General features: G+C 61.6%; 1 protein-coding gene across 1 annotated transcript; it reads left to right on the plus strand.

Moving 5' to 3' along the window:
• Positions 1 to 228: 228 nt before the first annotated feature.
• On the plus strand, positions 229 to 16,293 carry ABCC12 (ATP binding cassette subfamily C member 12; the record flags this gene model as incomplete). The annotated part of the gene is made up of 20 exons (XM_023746486.1): positions 229 to 488; positions 851 to 975; positions 1,780 to 1,852; positions 2,589 to 2,792; positions 2,952 to 3,086; positions 3,198 to 3,267; positions 3,353 to 3,421; positions 3,630 to 3,719; positions 4,571 to 4,674; positions 5,644 to 5,841; positions 6,391 to 6,617; positions 7,434 to 7,571; positions 8,325 to 8,511; positions 9,646 to 9,735; positions 11,209 to 11,398; positions 11,951 to 12,110; positions 12,942 to 13,020; positions 13,828 to 13,941; positions 15,295 to 15,459; positions 15,586 to 16,293. Coding segments are annotated over 20 exons (2,771 nt in total), but the record flags the coding sequence as incomplete, so codon positions are not given.
• Between the last annotated feature and the right edge of the window lie 3,381 nt (positions 16,294 to 19,674).

The raw sequence follows: 19,674 nt of genomic DNA on the forward strand, positions 1-19,674 counted from the left end.
GGTCTCTGGCTGGGGCCGTGTCGGGGAGGACCAACCGAGACGGGTGTCTTTCCAGGAAGGCTTCCCCAGCTCCCCGTCCCGCGTTCCCGTGGTGTGCACCCCGCACACTGCGAACCTTTCCTACTCTGCTGTTCACTGTCCGCCCCCAACGAGCATCACCTCGGTTAGATTTCCTCCCCTGGAGCCTGGGTGCAGGACAAGCCTCGCATCCAGGGTGTGTGTCCCGAGGCGGGGGGCGCTTCACTAACACTCGGGTCCCTGCATCCTCCCTGGCTGAGTCTGGCCGGGTCCGAGGTTGCACCGCCACCACCTGGAGCCACCGTGGTCCCCACCTGCACAGTGTGGAGGCGACACCTTTGTCCCCAGACCCGGTAAGAACAGGGGAGCAACAGAGTCTCTTTCCTGTTTCTCTGCAGGGGAAGGTCCTGGGGATTTGCGGGAACATTGGGAGCGGGAAGAGCTCCCTCATCGCAGCTCTGCTGGGCCAGGTGAGTTGTGCGGGTGGACTCGCCGCGATGTCAGGGTCCCTGCTGCTGTGTGCTGGGTCCGTGAGAACAGTGGCCCCTGCAGCTGGGCAGAGTGAAAGGTCATGTTCGTGAGGTTGACGTGCTTGGCAGCCAGCAGCAGGCCCCTCGGCTGCCTCTTCCAGAACGTTCCTGCCTGGCCCCCTGCAGGTGTTTGACGTCGAAGCCCTCGGCCTGCACGGTCGGGCTCTGCAGCCCGTGGATGAGATAGTGTCTCCCTCTCGCACCCTCAGGATTAAAGCTCACGGGAGAAGGGGCGCAGGCGTCCAATGGGCCCGGGAGCCGTCGGCGGGTCAGCTCTGAGGGCCCTGGTTCTGTGCCTGCAGATGCAGCTGCAGCAGGGGGTGGTGGCGGTCAGCGGGACCCTGGCCTACGTGTCCCAGCAGGCGTGGATCTTCCACGGGAGCGTGAGGGAGAACATCCTGTTCGGAGCCAAGTACGACCACCAGAGGTAACGCTCACTCGGGGCAGGAGCTGCCGTGTTCGGGACCCTTTGCTGCAGGAGCCGATCGGACCCGGATGCACGGGCGCCGGTGGTCCCCTTCCTGACCCAAGTCCAGGAGGCGCCCCCTGCAGGCCTGGGTCGCGCTCCAGGACACGTGGAATGGGCGCCGGGCTCCCGGTCTCCGTCTCCGCACGTGCTGTCCGGCCGCAGGAAGGTCCATCTGGCCGTGGCTTGAAGTCGAGCAGCGCTGAGCCGGGCCTGGCCGCGGGCCACGGGACCTGCTGCTGCTGACGTCCCACAGTGGCCGAAGGGAATGAGCGCAACCTTCGAGTCCTGACTCTGCAGGCACTGGGGCCCCCGCCTCCCAGCTCTGCTCTCTCCGGGTTCTTCACCGAGTCAGGGAGGCTGCCCGGTCCAGTCTCTCATGAGTTCCAGAACCACCCATTTAGGGGGATCCTGGCAGCGAATCCCCGTCTCTCACCCAGGAAGAGGCTGAGGCCCAGAGAGGAACGTTGACCTGCCCAAGGTCAAAGCTATCGAAGGGCAGAGCGGAGGCCTGAGGCCCCTCCTCTGACTCCCAGGAGCAGTGCCAGCCACTGGCGCCCCCTCGTGGTGGGAACCCTGAGGAAAGGGCCGTCTGGTCCCCTCTATCAGCTGGAGGGCACAGGGTCCGGGGGCAGCTGCCCTTGGACATTCAGGACAAAGCACTGGCCACGCCCTCCCTTGCCCAGGGACCACAGCAGTGTCTCCGGTGCAGCCCGGGCGGCGGGTCTTCCTCACTGCGCTGACCTCTGACCCTCGCGCCCACAGGTACCAGCACACGGTGCGAGTCTGCGCCCTCCAGGAGGACCTGAGCAGCCTGCCTTACGGGGACCTGACTGAGGTGAGCGGGGCGGGCTCGGCCCCACGGTGGCATCGGGCAGCCCGACTGCCCAGGGCCAAAGGGCAGCCCAGCTCCGTCCACACCCGATGCCCCACGACCAGAACGGTGCCAGGACATGCGGGAAAGTCAGGTCCCCCGTCTCGGACTCTCATCTGGGCCTGTGCTTGGGGGATGTCACAGCGGAGGTGGCACCAACCCCACCTGTGTTGGGTCCAGCGTGGCCGCCCCTGGGACCACTTCCCATCTGCCTCTGGAGAGGCAGCCAAGGGTCCTGCTGCTGGCAGCCAAGCAGGTCAACCTCACGCTGCCCGCTTCCCCGAGGTGGCCCCATCCTCGGAGGATGGGGGGCCAGGTGCTGGTCTGTGGCTGGTCTCGAGGGCCCCTTTCTGCCTCACTGCCTCTGTGGGCCCAGGAGGACCAGGTCCCCTCCAGACACTGCCCGGATGCTGGTCCCTCTGCTCCCAGCCACGCCTCCCTGCGGGGAGCCTGTCCCCCTCCCTGAGCTTCCTGCCCTCCACTCTCTTGGGGTGAGCGATCCAGACGCAGCCCTTCCCAATGGGCCTGCACCTGGGACGATGAGCCAGGCGCCCCTCACTCGGTGCTGGGAAGAGCTGCGCCCCAGTCACCTCTGCCCACAGGCTCCCAGCACCCCCGGGGCCTGGGTGCTGTCGGGGTCCCTGCGGGGAAGGGGGGAGCTGGGGCGTGGTGACGAGCAGGAGCACTGCCCCGTCCGCAGATCGGGGAGCGGGGCCTCAACCTCTCGGGGGGGCAGAGACAGAGGATCAACCTGGCCCGCGCCGTCTACTCGGACCGCGAAGTCTACCTGCTGGACGACCCGCTGTCGGCCGTGGACGCCCGCGTGGGGAAGCACGTGTTCGAGGAGTGCATCCGGAAGACGCTCCGCGGCAAGACGGTCGTCCTGGTGACGCACCAGCTGCAGGTGACCGGACGCCCATGGCATGGGTGTGGCACCGGCGCCGCGGTCTCCTCTCCAGCCCTGGGCTGTCCTCAGCCGGACAGTCAGGGAGGCAGCAGGGCCGGGGATATGTGGCCCCCCTCAGGCAGCCGGCACTCACTGCAGTGGCTTTACCCCCCACAGTTCCTGGAGTCCTGTGACGAGGTCATTTTGTTGGAAGATGGAGAGATCTGTGAGAAGGGAACCCACCAGGAGCTAATGGAGGAGAGAGGGCGCTATGCAAAGCTGGTGCACAACCTCCGGGGGCTGCAGTTCAAGGTAGCGGCGTGCGGGGGCCCGGGGCCTGGGCGCCCGGATCGGGCCTCCCCTCGGTGTCCGGCTGGGGCGGTCTCTCGCTGCGCCTGCAGAAGGCACTGGTTCTGCCCCCAGGACCCTGAGCACATCTACAATGCGGCGATGGTGGAGGCCCTGCAGGAGGGCCCCTCGGACAGAGACGAAGGTGCGGGTCCGAGCCGAGCTGGAATCACTGCCTCTTGTGTTACCTGGGGCTCAGTGGACACAGACCCCTCCCTTTCTCACCCTAGTTCTGGCTCCCAATGAAAAAGAGGAAGAAAAAGAATCCGACACGTACTCAGAATTCATAGACGTCAAAGGTGCGTGCCACCCACTCCCTCAGCTCTGCGCGCCTCCACGTTGGCTGCGCGACCAAACAAAATCAAAGGAGCGGAAGTGTTTTTGGGAACGTGAAGGCGCAGGGAAAGGGCAGGAGGGGCGGTGCCTGCCCTGGGGAATCGGGAGGGTCCCCTGGCCCACGGCCCCCACTCCCCCAGGGGAGCCCAGGACTGGTGTTTGTCCCCACAGCCCCTCTGAACCAGCTCGTCCAGACCCAGCCCCCCCGGGAAGGAGCCGTGACCTGGAGGACGTATCACACGTACATTAAGGCGGCTGGAGGTTTGGCATCCAACGGGTTTCCTGAAGTACTTTGCCTTTAAAAGCACTCCTTCTTAGACGCCTGGGTTCATGTGTTTACGATTTCTTTAATGATTCGTCTCATTAGGCGAAGGCTGTTTATCAATGCTCCCCCCACACCACTCCCCCCCGCCCCCCAAGAATATCAAGTCGGACAATACGGCCTTTCCCACGGCATCGCCCTTTATGGCCATTCAGGCTGCTGGGCTCTGTCTGTGGGAAGGAAATGGGGGGCGGCGGTGTAACCCAGCGGTGCGCCTCCGTGGCCTCCTCTCCGTCACTGAGCACGCCCCCCATCAGCTCGGGCGCAAAGCACTTAGACCAGGGGTGGGCAAACTTTTTGACTCGAGGGCCACAATGGGTTCTTAAACTGGACCGGAGGCCGGAACAAAAGCATGGATGGAGTGTTTGTGTGAACTAATACAAATTCAAAGTAAACATCATTACATAAAAGGGTACGGTCTTTTTTTTTTTAGTTTTATTCATTTCAAACGGGCCGGGTCCGGCCCGCGGGCCGTAGTTTGCCCACGGCTGACTTAGTCACCTCCCTTCGCTCCCAGCAAGACGGGGCGTTCCCTGTTTGTCCCTAAAGAATTCGGAGTCACTTCTATCTCAGTGCATATTGGTGGCTTTTCCAAAAGTTGACAACTTGGACCTACTTTCCAACCAGGCGGCCAGGTGCCCCCACGTGGGTTCAGGGGCGCAACCCCCAGACCCGTCCGCCAGCCTGGAGGGTGGTTCCCAGGGCAGGGCCTTTCCCGGCAGGTTCATCTCCATCAGGCGGGGCCCAGGGAGCCGGCTGCGCCCGGCACCGCGGCCTCTCCTCCCTGCAGGCTACCTCCTCTCCCTCTTCACCGTGACGCTCTTCCTCCTCATGATCGGCAGCACCGCCTTCAGCAACTGGTGGCTGGGCTTCTGGCTGGACAAGGCCTCGGAGGTGAGAGGCCCTCGGGCTGGCGGACGCTGAGGAGGTGGCTCCCGGGAGCCGGACCCCACCCGACGCCACGCAGCTCCTCCTCCCCTTGTGGCTCCTGCTCACGAAGCGGAGGCCCCTGCTCACCGGCTCGGTTCAGAACCCGAAACCCCTTCCACTTTTTAAGACAAACGGCATCGGGGTTCTGTGTGCCACCTTCCATCTTCTTTTTTAAATCTATTTTTATTGGTTTCAGAGAGGAAGGGAGAGAGAGAAACATCAATGATGAGAGAGAATCATGGATGGGCTGCTTCCTGCATGCCCCCCACTGGGGATCGAGCCCATAACCCGGGCCTGTGCCCTTGAGCGGAATAGAACCCGGGAGGTTCTATGCTCCGCAGGCCAACGCTCTATCCACTGAGCTAAACAGGCCAGGGCCCACCGTCCATCTTTAAAGGAAGAGACGGACGGCCTCTCCCCAGAACTGTTGCAAACGTGGGGCTCTCCCTGGCGGATGGAGCCACGCGGGCTCCCTGGCCACGCACCGGGGACTTCAGGACGGACAGAGGCCTGAGCACCGGAAGGGGAGGGGTCTGGCGCTGGCCTACCACACGGGGACCCGAGACCCGCCTCCCCAGGGCCTGGGCCTCCCCAGGGCCTGCTGGCTCCTGCTGGGCAGCTGCGAGGCGGGACACATGTCCTTGCTCCTGTCCCCCTCCTGGCCTGGCGTCACCTCCGGCGTCCTGAGGCTCAGCTGGCTTCTGGGACAGCTGCCCTGAGCCTGCCTGGCTGGTCTCCTCTGCCTTCCCCCGGACCGTGCCCAGCCTCCTGAGTCAGGTGCCCCTTGGGGTCCTGGTGACCCCTGCAAAGCACAGGCACCCCGACTCACTCTCCACAGTAACAGCCTCTCTTTCATCCCCTCTTTCTGGGAGACGCCCACTCCCCTGGCCGTTCACTGATGCTCAGTGATTTTTTTCTTGCTTTTCTCCAAAGATGACCTGTGGGCCGCAGACCAGCCAGGGCCCGTGTGAGATCGGCACGGTGCTGGCCGACACCGGGCACGGCGTGTACCAGTGGGTGTACGCAAGCAGCATGGCGTCCGTGCTGGCGTTCGGCATCACCAAAGGTTTCACCTTCACCAAGACCACCCTGATGGCGTCCTCCGCGCTACACGACCGCATGTTTGACAAGGTGCGCCCGGGGCGCCTACGTAACTGCGGGGTCACTGAGCGCCGCAGGCCCGGGCGCTGTGCTGGGCTCAGGGAAGCGCCTCCCAGGACCTACATACCAACATGGGAGCAAACCCCAGGGAACTCGGGGTGGGGGGTCATGGGCCCGCGGCCAGGCCGGGGGTGCCCAGGGAGGATCCCCGAGGAGGCCGCACCGAGCAGACACGAGCGGGCCAGAGGGCGCCTCCTGCTCCAAAGAGCCCCGGTCCATCGAGGGCCCCAGGAAGGGCCTGGCCGGGGCAAGTTTAAGGGGAACAGCTTCCTGTGCCCCCGAGCACAAGATCCCCCCTTCCTCCAAAGGGGCCCCAGGCTGTGCCGGGTTTGGAGGGGAGCTGCGTGCACACGGAGGCCACAGAAGGGGGCACCCTCCCCTGCCCAGCACGCCTCCGCCTCACGTGGGCCCTGGAAGGAGGGTGGGGCCCTGCGCTCACCACCCCAGTCCGGCAGGGGGCGAGGTGTAACAGACACGCCCCCTGAACCCCGGACTCTCCCACGGTGGCGGCGCCCGCAGATCTCGCAGAGCCCGATGAGCTTCTTCGACATGACGCCCAGCGGCCGGCTCATGAACCAGTTCTCCAAGGACATGGACGAGCTGGACGTGAGGCTGCCCTTCCACACGGAGAGCTTCCTGCAGCAGATCTCCCTCGTGGCCTTCATCCTCGTGGTCCTGGCCGCCGTGTTCCCCGCCGTCCTCCTGGTGCTGGCCGGCCTCGCCGTGGGCTTCCTGGTGCTTCTATGGTAGGTGGAGGTGCCGCGTTACGAGGAGGAGCACGCCGACCACTCAGGTCTGGTCCTGCCACACAGTGACCAGCTGTCGCGGGCGGTACTGCTGCGTCCTGTGTCCTGGAGCCCACACCCAGGGCAGTTGCGCCCCATGGAGGGTTCAGTTTTAAAGTTGGCTCCTACCCGGCTGGCGCAGCTCAGCGGTTGAGCATCGACCTATGAACCAGGAGGTCACGGTTCCATTCCCGGTCAGGGCACAGGCCCAGGTTGTGGGCTCCATCCCATGTGGGGCGTGCAGGGGGCAGCTGGTCCATGACTCTCTCTCATCATGGATATTTCTCTCCCTTCCTCTCTGAAATCAATTTAAAAATATATAAAAAATCCAGCCGGCTCCCAAGGCCACCAGGAGGTTTGCTCAGCACGACCTTCGCCGCCGCCTTCAGAAGCCACACACCGGCTGGCGCAGCAGCGCTTCCTCCCTAATTGGGAAAGATCCCTTTCCCTCTGGCGCCCGCGCTGGCAGCTATATTTAGAGGCTGCGCCGTAGGAAAGATTCTTCTCAAAGACTAAGCGACATCTCTCTCGTGCGGTGAGCCTCACACCGAGGAGCACAGAGAACTGAGACCACGGGGATGGCTCTCATTTCTGGACCCACACTTACAAGAGGCGCCCCCCCCCCCCGCCCCGCCACACACACACATACACACACACACACACACACATACACACACACACACACACACACACACGGCGGCCCCTCCTAGAGAAGGGGGGAGTCCGGGTGGGTTGAGGGGAGCCCTGAGCCGCCCTCCGCCCTCTGCTCTCCCGCAGCGTCTTCTACCGAGGAATCCAGGAGATCAAGAAGGTGGAGAATGTGAGCCGCTCCCCCTGGTTCTCACACATCACCTCGTCCATGCAAGGCCTGGGCATCATCCACGCCTACGACAGGCGGGAGGACTGCGTCACCAAGTGAGTCCTGACCCCGACGGGAGGTCACAGCCGCGCACGCAGGGCTGCTCTGGGCGCCCGGGGACCCGCCGGGGAGGAAGAGCCGGCAGAAGGGAGGAGGCGCCCTCGAGGACACCCGCCTTTCTTCCCCGCGTCTGGGGCCCCAAAGATGTGAGCTCCTTCAGTGACCACCTCAGCGTGGGATGGGACATATTTTTTCACACTGAAAGCAAAATGTGTTCAACTTAGGAAAACAGGAGACAACAGGAAGCAGCAGAGCCACAGGAGGGGCCGTAGCTCTCTGGGGGGATAAATGTTGAAAGGCTTTCATTTCCCCCCAGTAGTTTCTACCAGCCGTCCCAAGCAGGTCAGGGAAACTTCAGTGGCAACTGGATCCCAGGTCTCTCTTGGTTACGGTTAGCTCAGTCCGGTTAAAATTTCCATCCTGAATGTATGAAAGACACAGCCCCCCTCTCTCCCCAGGGCTGGGCCAGGTCAGGCTGTGCTGAGCGCACGTGTCTGGCACGGGGGCGGGGGGGGGGCGGGGATGAGGGGGGGAAAGCAGGTTGGAAGCACCTGGTCTGTTCTCTTAACACCCTCTCCCTTCACCCCCACGCCCACGACAACAGATTTCAAAGAGCGAGGACAGATGTCCGTTTCTGGAAAAGCGCGTTTGCCCTTGAAGAACGCCCTGGCCTGCCCTGCTTTCTCCAGGAGCCGGGACCCTGATCCACGGCCGCCTGACTGACCCGTCTGCCCGTCTCCTCATTTCAGGTTTAAGATGCTCAACGACGAGAACTCCGGCCACCTCCTGTACTTCAACTGCGCCCTGCGCTGGTTCGCCCTGAGGATGGACGTCCTCATGAACATCGTCACCTTCATCGTGGCCCTGATGGTGACCCTGAGTTTCTTCTCCGTCAGCGCCGCGTCCAAAGGCTTGTCGCTGTCCTACATCATCCAGGTACCGCCTGGTGTCGGGAGGGCCTGGCCTGGAGGCTCTCGCATGGAGTGCGGGAGGGAGGGCGGCCTAATAGAGAGCACAGCTCGAATGGGGTCAGCAGAGAGCGCTTAGCGGCTCACGTTATTCAAAGGCCTGGGACTGAGTGGGCCTCCACTGTTTCCCGTTTCCTTTCTTGTATCAGAGTCTCCTGTTCTTGTCTTTCATCTTCCCTCTGGGAACCTGCCTTAGCCTGGCCGTTCGGCCATTCCACTGACTTGTGCGTATGGCAACCATATGTCCAGATGCTCAATTTCCACCCACTCTCTCAGGGAGTGTTTGAAAGAACCCTTTCAGGCAGCTGACTAAGTATGTTTAATGTTCCCGAGTGTATTAACGAGAGGTCCCTCCCTCCCAGGGCCGGTTCTTTTCTTTACCCGGTCCCTGCGCGTCTGTGCCGTGGGCTGCGTTTGTCGGATTCTTGATCCGTTTGTGCTTGAGGAGGAGGGCCGGGCGGGCGGGGTGTTCAGGGCTCCCCTGCTTTTGTGTGGCCTGGAGGGGTCTTCGCAGGCTGGCCTCGCTTCAGGTGTCAGCCGTGGGCAGGGTAACTGTGCAGGTGTCAGCTATGGTTAGGGGCGCCTGTGCAGGCGTCAGCCGTGGGCAGGTTGCCTGTGGGTGACCTTATGAAACCACACTCCCAGTCTGGGCCCAGATTCTCCCACTTGGGAAGCAAGCAGCGGGGCTTGGTGCTTCCTTCCACCTGATCCCCTGTGATGCCTCTGGGCTGTGGGGGGGGGGGGGTATTGCAAGGGAGGGCAGGGAGGGGCGGGACAAGGAGGACAGGGAGGGGCGGGACACCCCCGGGGCAGCTAGGGGCCCATGGCTGGCCGTCTGCAGCCTGGGAATCCGGCTCCCAGCCTGCCGCTCCAACCAGGAGGCGGTGATCAGGTGGAAGGTGGGGGGCTGGCTGTCACCATCTGGAGGCCAGGGAAAAGCAAGCACCATGTTTCTAAACACAGAGGAAGTGTTTGAAGACACACACACCCACCACTGAGCCGCACTGCTGGCACTTGGCTGGGAACCAGGCTGCTGTGTGAGGTGCTGGGAGGGCGGGGCTGGGGGACCGTGGGGCCTGACGGCTGCTTGCTCTCGCCTCAGCTCAGCGGGCTGCTGCAGGTGTGCGTGCGCACGGGGACCGAGACCCAGGCCAAGTTCACCTCCGTGGAGCTACTCCGGGCGTACATCTCGGTAAGAGGCCGGCGGAACGCGTTCAACGGCAGATTCCTGGGCTCATCGGATCTTTTCACACGTGAAGGGATCTTTTTAAAAACTGAACTCGGACCACAACCTCTCTTCTCAAAACCCATGTTTACAACACCATCCGAGGTCCTTGATGTGGAGAGAGAGGCTCTTTCTTAAAAGCAGTTTGCTCAGGGCTGTTTCTGTAGAAGAGAGAAGTCGGTGTCTCACTCTTCTAAGAAAACTTTTATGTCCAACTTACAAATGAAAAGAAGGCTGGTCGAGTCTAGTGATCGCTTTTAAAGGCCTTTCAATAGCATTTGGCCCCTTTACAAACTTAACTAAATACTTAAAAACTGCATTTTAAAATGTAATCAATTACCTTTCCTTTTAAGTACTCGGTTATCTGACTTAGCAAACACGCCCCTTGAGGTTACACGCAGCTAATAAATGTGGATTTAGGCAACTCACTTACAGCTTTGACTTTGCCCAACAATCCCAATGCTATATATAAACTTACAATCATGTTTAAATAAACGATCCCATTATGATTTTCAGTTAGAGTCACAATTACTAATATTATGAAACCTTAGAACACCAAACATTCAGATTCCTTAAACTAAAAATATGACTGTGACACGGCTGCTTCTCTGAATACTTTTACGTTAATCCTCCATCTTCCATGGGTTCCAAACACTGAGGAAACACAGCCGTCTCCTGGGCTGACGGGCTGCTCGTGGACCAGGAATCCGGGCTGGCCGCCACCCCAGGGGCCACCTGGGAGCCGGTTTCTCGCCCCCAGTGGGAAGTCCTTAGCTTCGGGGGCCGGCGCTCTGTCCCTACTTACACTGCATTTCCTGGCTCTTTGGAAACGTAACCGTTCCTTGCACGGACTCTAACGGCCTCTGAACCGACACGCTGCATCCCTGCCCCCTTCCTGCTCCGACCCCGTGGGGACTCGCAGACGCAGAGGCCGTGTCGGGGGAACTCCCAGGCCTCCAGGCGGCCCGTGTCCCCTGGGTGACCCAGCTTCCAGGCCGTGAGGGCGCGCTGCGGACACGTGTCCCGGCCCACGGGGCCCCATGAGGCGTCCCCTGTAGTCGCCCATCGACGCTCCAAGCTTCAGCCACGATGGTTCTTTCTCTTCCTCCCTGCACCCCAGTCTGTTCTGGCCCCCGGGCCTGTGCATGGGAGACCCTGTCAAATCCCCGTGTGGCGGCACCTTCTCAGCATCCCTGCTCTCAGGCCCCCTCCCGCCGCTGGAGCACGCATCCTACACTCCATCACACGCCTGTTCTGTCTTCGTGCCGTGTCTTTTCTTCCTCATCACCTCGTTCCCACGGGAAGGGGAGCGTCGTGAGTGCCGGGCCCTTACTGACAGAGTTGGCCATGAACTCCCGTACCTGGAACCGTGTGAACGAGTGGAGGAACGAATGGAAAAGCGAAGGCGTGTATTAACCGTCATGGTCCCCTGCTTTGCAGACCTGTGCTCCTGAAAGCGCCCAGCCCCTCCCAGCGGGGCCCTGTCCCCGGGACTGGCCCAGCCGCGGGGAGATCACGTTCAGAGACTATCGGATGCGGTACAGGGACGGCACGCCCCTCGTCCTCGACGGGCTCAACCTGCACATCCGGAGCGGGCAGACGGTGGGCATCGTGGGAAGAACAGGCTCTGGTGAGGACAGGCTCCGCCGCGCTGCCAGTCGGTCCCTGCTCGTCCGGCGGCGCCCCAGCCGCAGACGGGCCGGGCTCCCCTCAGGTCTCTTTACTGTAAATACGGTTCCAGGTTGGATGGGTGTGTGGAGTTGGAAGCAAACACACACCAGTTTTTGAATTAATTACATGAGGACCATTCTGGAGAAAGAGACCCAGAGGAGGAGCTGTGTGCACAGCCACCGCGGCAGGGGTGGTCAGCCGTCTTGGGGTGGTCAGCCGTGTCGGGGCGGGTCAGCCGTGTTGGGGCGGGTCAGTCATGTTGAGGTGGGTCAGCCGTGTTGGGTGGTTTATCCGTGTTGAGGTGGGTCAGCCGTGTGGGGTGGTTTATCCGTGTTGGGGTGGGTCAGCTGTGTTGGGGGGGGTCAGCCGTGTCGGGGCGGTTAGGCGTGGGCGCAGGCAGTTTCTGGCTGCGCACCCTCACGGAGGGTCCCTGCCTGGAAGACACCCAGACTAGATACTTGGACACGACGGGAGTGTAACCCGAGGTGTGACCTGCCATCCCCGTCCCCAGGGAAGTCGTCGCTGGGAATGGCCCTGTTCCGCCTGGTGGAGCCGGCGGGCGGCACCATCCTCATCGACGGGGTGGACATCTGCTCGGTGGGGCTGGAGGACCTCAGGACCAGGCTGACCGCCATCCCCCAGGACCCCGTGCTGTTTGTAGGTACAGTAAGGTAGCTGTTTTGATTGCTGTGCATCCCTATTTTCCGAGAGTGACATCAGACCGCCAGGAACTGTGGGAGGCGCCCATGGCGAGGCCGGCCGGCCGGGCTGCTCTGCCCGGGGGTGCAGCATGCCCAGGGGCTGGCACCGGTTCCCCAGGGCCTTGAACATGACGTGTAGTTTACAGACCTGTCGCTAGCAAGCAGGACGCTTACACGCGGTGAGCAGAATCCTGGCTCATGCCTGCAGCTCGGCGTCCTGTCAGGGTTAGCAACGGCCACTCTGAAGCGTCCCGGTCCGGACACTAACACAGCGGTTATCCACCCGGAACTGTGTCAGCATGAAGTTCCCGGACAAGCACAGCAGGTGGCAGCTTCCACGGGTTCCGGCCGGCGTGCAGGCTCAGCCGGCCCCTCTCTCGGTCCTGCGAGCACCGACCCTCTCCTGAGAGGGACGTCTCGCCCACTGAGCGCAGCGGCCGCACTTAGCGTTGTATGGAAACACCTTCCCTGCACAGACTCCCACCCACAAATGAGCTGCCCGCCTCTGGCAGTCAGGACTGCGGGCAGTGGATGCAACGGCCCTCACGTTGCCCCCTCCCCTTCCTGTCTGCCAGGAATCTGCAGGTCGATCTCGCTGGGGCTGGGGCCAGGCTGCTCTCACACCCCCTCGGTGGGCTCTGTGGGTCCCAGGTCTCTTGGCCTGAGGTTGGTGTTTGATGGGCCATCGCCGGGGCTAAGTGAGCCCTGCCCCGGAGCCGCTGGGCCCTGACCGCCTCCTGCCCGCCCCCCCCCAACCCGCGCTGCGAAGCCTGCTCCCCAGGCCTCTCCGTTCCTTCGCAGGTTCAACCTGGACCCCTTTGAGAGGCACACGGACGAGATACTCTGGCAGGTGCTGGAGCGAACGTTCATGCGAGACACGGTAAGGCTCGGGCTGTCCCGGCGAGTCTGCTTTGCCCACGCCCCCGGCACCTGGCCCAGGTTGACATGCGACAAGCCCGGGGCCAGCGTCTGGCCAGGCTTATTTGTTGGCCCCACACATGTGAGGGACACAAGCCTTGTCAACGTGATACGATTAAAAGCAGCAATAGGTACGATTAGGTCTCTGCCAGGAGTCAGCCAGGACCTCCACCTATGTTACAGCACATGGGCCTGGCTGCCGCCCGTGGGCTGGGCCGCCTCCGCCTCCAGGGATGCAGAAACGAAGCCTTGAGGAGGTCAGGGGCAGGCTAGCGAGTGGCAGGATGGAGCCTCGAACCCAGGTCCACCTGACTGAGAGCCGAGGGAGGGCCCAGCGGCTGGGCCGTAGCCTCACCCGTCTCGGGAAGCAGTAAGCCCGGGTGGAGAGGGCGTGGCATCGCCAGGGGCCGCAGGCCGGAGTGGCCTCCTGTGCAGTCCACGGGCCGTCGGCATTCCTATTCCGTCTGTGGAGACAGAAGCCCTGGAAGGAGTTAATCCTGTCTGTGTTCCTCGGCCCATCGGGCCTCATCTGCATTCTCCAGGCGCGGCGGCGATGGGGTGAATCACGCTGCGATTCTAAATGATCACTGTCCGCCCACTCCCCGTCTTCCCCTGGAGCCCGCTTGCAATGCTGAGCGACTGTTGTTTTTCACTTTCTTCCCTGCAGTAAAATGAAGCCGCGGAGGATGCGGGAGGAGGGGCGATCGATACAGACGGCACAGGACGCTTCCACGCATCTCCAGCACAAACGGCCTCCTCTGTCTTACAGATAATGCGGCTCCCGGACGGGCTGCAGGCCGAAGTCATGGAGAACGGAGAGAACTTCTCCGTCGGGGAGCGGCAGCTGCTCTGCATGGCCCGGGCGCTGCTCCGCCACTCCAAAGTGAGGGGCCGCAGGGGAAGGACGGGTCTGGTCGGGGGCACTTCCCGCAGCGCCCTCCACCGGGGCGGGGGGGGGGGGCACCTTTGTCCTTCAGCGAAGGGAGAGCCACTGAGCCCTTGGAAAACCGACCCCTTTTTCTTAAGACGAAGTCGAGAGGGAAAACTGAGCGATGGCAGCATTTCCACAACGGCCGGCACCTGCCTCTCTGGCGGTCGCTCCCGGGAGCCCTGCTCTGGGATTCTCTCCGTCCCCCGCCGTCCGGGTCTGAGAAAGCTCCCTCCCAGCGTCTTCCCTTTGTCCCTGACGGTTCGAGGCCTGTACACAGGGCCCGGGACAGTCAGGAACGCGAGGGTCGGAGAATGGCAAAATGCCAGCTGGTTCTGCGTAGGGACGTGGACAGCCCTGCCTGCGGGCGGAAGGAGGGTGCTGGTGCTTTCGTCTCATCCCTGGGCCCTGGGCGAAGTGGAGCCTTGGGTGTGCTCCCTACAGGCGCTAACGGCAGGAGGGCCAGCCCCTCAGGGCCGACCGCCAAGCGGGGAAACCACCAGAGCCCGGGAAGCTGAGTGCTGTAGCCAGGGCCGGGCGGAGTGGCACCGTGGAGGCAGGAGAGTGCCCCCGGCCCCCCAAAAGGCCACGCCCTGACCCCCGGAACTGTGTGACCTCACTGGGAAAGGGGCGCCGCCTCTTCCACTATCGAGGGTTCTGAGACGCGGAGAGTCTCCCGGATTCCCCGGGTGGCCCCGGTCCTCATAAGAGGCTGCAGAGGAGGAGATCTGACAAGGGGGTGGAGGTGAGAAGGATGCCGGGAAGTGGCCGCGGGCAAGGAGCGTGGGCTGCATCTGGAAGCTGGAGAGGCAAGGGCCCGGTTTCTTCCCGAGAGCCTGCAAAAGGAACGCGGCCCGGACAACACCTTGACTGTGGGACTTTGTATTTCCAGAGCTGCGAGATAATACGTTTGTGTTGTGTTAAGCCTCTGAGTTTGTGTGAATTTGTAACAGCAGGAAGCTCATGTGAGTGTTGTTGTTAAACTGCATGCTGACTCGCTGTTAGTGTGGGAGAAAGTCCTGGGTGCTTCTTCCCACCGGTTTGCAGGATTAGAATAAACCACTTCCAACGAGGAGTGAAGACTACAATCTTGTTCCCCAGCCAGTCCCTCTGAAGAAGATGAAGGTGGTGTGATGTGACTCTTGTTTTTGCCATTCCTTTGCTAACCTTTGAGATGGATACGTAGTGCGTTACTTTTCAGTCCTTCTAAATCAATCAATCAATCAATCAATTGAGCTAAGACTATGAATTTACCTCTAGGTACAGCTTTGGCTTACTGTGACTTTTACCACATTTCTTCCTCAACAGATCATTCTCCTAGATGAGGCCACTGCCTCCATGGACTCCAAGACTGACAGCCTTGTGCAGAACACCATCAAAGACGCCTTCAAAGACTGCACAGTGCTGACCATTGCCCACCGCCTCAACACGGTCCTCAACTGCGACCTCGTCCTGGTCATGGAAAACGGGAAGGTACAGCGGCCAGCCGTTGGCGTCCCCTGGCTTCAGTGGTTCGGGCTCTTGGGGCGGGGGGGGGGGGGGGGAGGGGGGGAGGGGGATATTCTCTGACATACGCAGCTCTCCTTCCCTGACTTCCAGGTGGTCGAGTTCGACAAGCCCGAAGTCCTTGCTGAGAAGCCAGATTCTGCGTTCGCAATGCTCCTCGCAGCGGAGAACAAAGTCCGAGCATAAAGGGCCCAGTGAGCTGAGAGGAGGAGGAGGACTTGGATGGGCCCGAGGGAGGAGGGCCCTCATCCCCGCAGGCAGCCCTGGCCACGGCCCACCCGCCCTGACCCAGGCCGAGCTGAGCAGAGGTCCACGCCTCCTGACCTCACTGGGCAGCCTGGGCTGGTTGGGTGGTGAACAGAGGTAGACGAAGCTAGAGGGTTAACAACTGCCCCTCACACCCTGAAACCCCAAGGGCCCCTCACTGTCCTCATCAACACCACCTCCGTGCCTGAAAAATAGCCACTGTCAGTTAAAAACTGGTCAAAGTAAACAGAACGGCACATTCCTGGGAGGGAGTGTGCAAAGGTTCCCGCCTTGCTGTCAGGAGGGGAAAGAGCCCGGTTTCCTCCCGTCTGACTTCCATCCACACGTACCTGTGTGAGGTGCGCAGTAACCACGCGGGTCTGCAGCACGAAAGACGGATTACAGTGTTTAGCAAAAAACCTTTAAAAAATCATACTGCATGTGCCATTGGATCCATGACAATAACCAGGAGAACAAGATGCTGGCGTTCCTCTATAAATGACATTTTTATATCTTCTCTGTCGGTCATTAAAATGCGGTAGGAAATGAACCCACCCCGAAATGCCACCTTGCAATGATTTCCCTGCCGGTTCCGGCGTCTGCACCGCCTCTCACAGACCCTTGCTGCTTTCTCCACGGGCTCCACAGGAACCCCCCTGCTTTCTCACACCTCACAGTTCGCTGTGACGGAGGCAGCGCAGACATGTTCCCAGGAGCCCGGGAGTCGGAGCTGCTAATTCACGGTGACGTTGGGATAGAAACAAACAGAGATCGGACGGCTCTGTGCCGTGCTTGCCAAGGGCCGCCACAGGCTGGCTGTCTCTCACCCCTTAGGATCGAAGGCCCGGGAGCCCTGGTTCCCGGGGAGCAAGGGTTCCCCGAAGGTGTATGGCACTGAGGAATATCTCCCCCGCCCCCCCCACCCCCCCACCCCCGCGCTCCCTGCAGCCTGCGGTCAGGAGGCCTCAGAAAGAACTCGCCGGTTCCATTCTCGCTCCTCAAGTTAACAGATCTGAAAGCGGCCCAGGATTGTTGATTAAAATGTAAAATGTTCTTTGCTAAGAGCTGAAATCACACTGGCCAGAAGAGCAGGATTTAAAACGAACTGAAAAGGACAGGAGGTCGCTGGGGTCAGACGCACTGATCCAAGAAATCCCTTTTCTTCCGGGTGAAGGCCACCTCTGGACGAGGCTAAATCTGGCACTAGCACCCGCACACAAAGGCCTGACTCCATGACCTGCACGTTCCTGCTCCCGCTGAGAAACGGCCCCTCTGGTGGGACCGGCATCAAAGGGCCAGACCGAGGTCATTTCTGTGGTTTCAGGCTGGCCTTCCCCTCAGCGCCAGGCGCCTCTGAGCCCGGCCGCCTCCACCCGGGAAGCCACACCCGGGGAACCTCCGTGTCTCACGTGTTTGTCACAGTCTTCTCATTACGTTAACACACAGCCCCCCACGGCCACCCTCTTCGCGCTGCAGTCAGGCGGGGAACGCACTGACCCTCACCATCTCCAGATCTTTCTCATCATCTCATCTGCGGGGGAACGATGAGCCCCCCTGCTCCCCACCCTCCTCCGGCGCCGGGGACCGGGATTCTACGTCCTGTCTCCTGGAAGTGGACGCCCTGGGCACCTGCCTTTTCATGATGGGGCCGCTCCCCTTAGCACCGTGTCCTTGAGGCTTGTCAGCATGTCCCCCGCTGTGAGGCCCCCGGACGTGGGAGCGGGGCCTCGCTGTGCCATGACCGTGTGCCTCACGCTGAGTGACGGGGCACCTTGTCCCGTGGTCCGGGCCTCGCCTTTCTCTTAAGGAGACTGCGCATGGCACCGCGGAAGGCTCTTCACAGGAAAGACGCTGTTCTGCCGCCTCGCCACCTTCCTTCTCTACTATGGCGGCGTTTTAAAAAATACGTTTTTATTGATTTCAGAGACGAAGGGAGAGGGGGAGAGAGAGAAACATCAATGAGGGGGAAATCACGGACCGGCTGCCTTCTGCACGCCCCACACTGGGGATCGAGCCCAAAACCCAGTAGCCCTGACTGGGAATCGAACCCTGACCTCCTGGTTCATAGGTCAGCGCTCAAGCACTGAGCCAGGCCGCTGGGCCCAGAATGGAACCAGGACTTGAGCTGAACGAAGGGGAAGTGGGGTTTTTCCTTCCTGGACGGTAGGAATCTGTGGGCAGGCTCAGTCGGCAGGCCCTTGCCTGCTGCGGAACTTCACGGGGACAAAGAGAACATTCCACGGCTCCCAGGCCCAGGCCCAAGTTCTCAGGTGCCTCTCTGCCGCTGGGACGTTCGGCCCCGTGCTCACGGCTGACCCCCGCCCACCTCCCCGGCCTGTGCTGCATCCTCACCCCCATGATGAGCGCCTGCTCGGATGGGGGGGGGCACCTTAGATTCCCTACGAAACGACCTGTTGTCTAGCCCGGCAGGCATCGCGCCGCTTCAATGCCTCCTGCTCTGCAATCGATCCTGCTCAAGCCACGTCCTTGGAAAAAACTCCCCCGTCATTTTCCATTCATCTCAGCGCTGAGTTTCCTGACATAATTGCGGGCCTGGGGGCCTCTGCCTCTGGTCTCACAGCTGGAGGAGGTTGGCACCTTCCCCAGCGCCCCCCCCTCCCCCCTGCACTGCGACGCATATCACTGTCCTGGGAGGTGTGATCCCCTGGGAATCAGCTTATCCACACGCCGCACCTGCAGTGGGAGAACAGCGGCTCCAAGCAGGTCCTGTGACTCAGATGATCCGGTCACCTACTTCCTGGCAGACGGAGGCCAAGTGCAGCCTGCCCAGGAATTAAAACTGTGATTCCCAAAGAGTGTTCTCGGGAACCCTCGTCCCTCAAGATGAACGGGGAGGCAAGTCAAATTCATGGGGAAAGGCCTCAGGCTACTGCCCTTGCTTGGAGACTTGCACGTTGGCCGTGTGACTCCTAGGGGTGGGGAATGAGCGGGGAAGTGAGGCAGGAAGCCGTGGGGGTGAGCTGTGGGGCGCCCCTGGGAACTGGAGCTGAAGCCCCGCCCATGTCACAAGCCTCCAGATGGGCGGGGGCAGGGGCCTGGGGCTCCTCACTCAGAGCTGAGCTTCTCCCTTTGTTCAAAGAGCAGAGACTGGGTTAGCCCCTTGGGAGCCTATAGATTTGGTTTAAATCCATCTCCCAGAGACGCATAAAGAACATGAAAGGAAACCCCAGGTTAGAAATGAAAAGAACGGAGGCACTTGCCAGAAAAGAAAAAACGAAAGCAAAAACCCCAACAGCTGAACCCACGCATTCCCGCTCCTGCCCTCTGGCGACCCTCAGCCGGTGCAGGTGCTCCCGGGACCTGGTGCCCCCGCAGGTCCGGGACAGGAACGCCCTTCCCTTCAGCACGTAGTTCACCGGGTCAAAGCTCTGGGCTGGCTCCAGGCAAGAGGACAGGAGGCTGTGCCTGTCGGCCTCCTGCTTCCCTCACATCCCCTTCCTGCGAGTTCCATCCCACTCAGCGCCACAGAAAACTACATTTCCCAGACTCCCTTGCTCCCTGGGAGGGATGAGAAGAGCCAGTTTTCTCCCTCTGCCTCTGACAGGGGCTGGGGCTCCTCCAGGGCGTCACCTTGTTCCAGGTACTTCCCAGCAGTGGCCGCGGTCCCGCTCCACCCGGAGGCCTGGCTTCCTGACCCTGTAGAGGCCCCCCCCCCCCCGCCCCAAGAAGAAAGTGACCTCCTCCCTCTGCTCCCTCCGTCCTCTGCGTGGCGTCCCGGCTCCTGCACTGTCCGCGCTCCCCTGCCCGTGTTAAACACTCCTGCCTGGAAGACCTGGCGCTTCCTGCTGTTCCGACGGGTCCTGGTGGGAGCAGTGCTCTGCCTGCGGCTTGGGGACCCCTGGGCCTATGCGACGAGAGCGACCTGCCCAGGCCAGGCTGCAAGGAGCAAGGATCTGGCTCAACTCACGATCACAA

This window comes from Myotis lucifugus, unplaced genomic scaffold, assembly GCF_000147115.1.
Source record: "Myotis lucifugus unplaced genomic scaffold, Myoluc2.0 scaffold_686, whole genome shotgun sequence".
NCBI lineage: Eukaryota > Metazoa > Chordata > Mammalia > Chiroptera > Vespertilionidae > Myotis > Myotis lucifugus.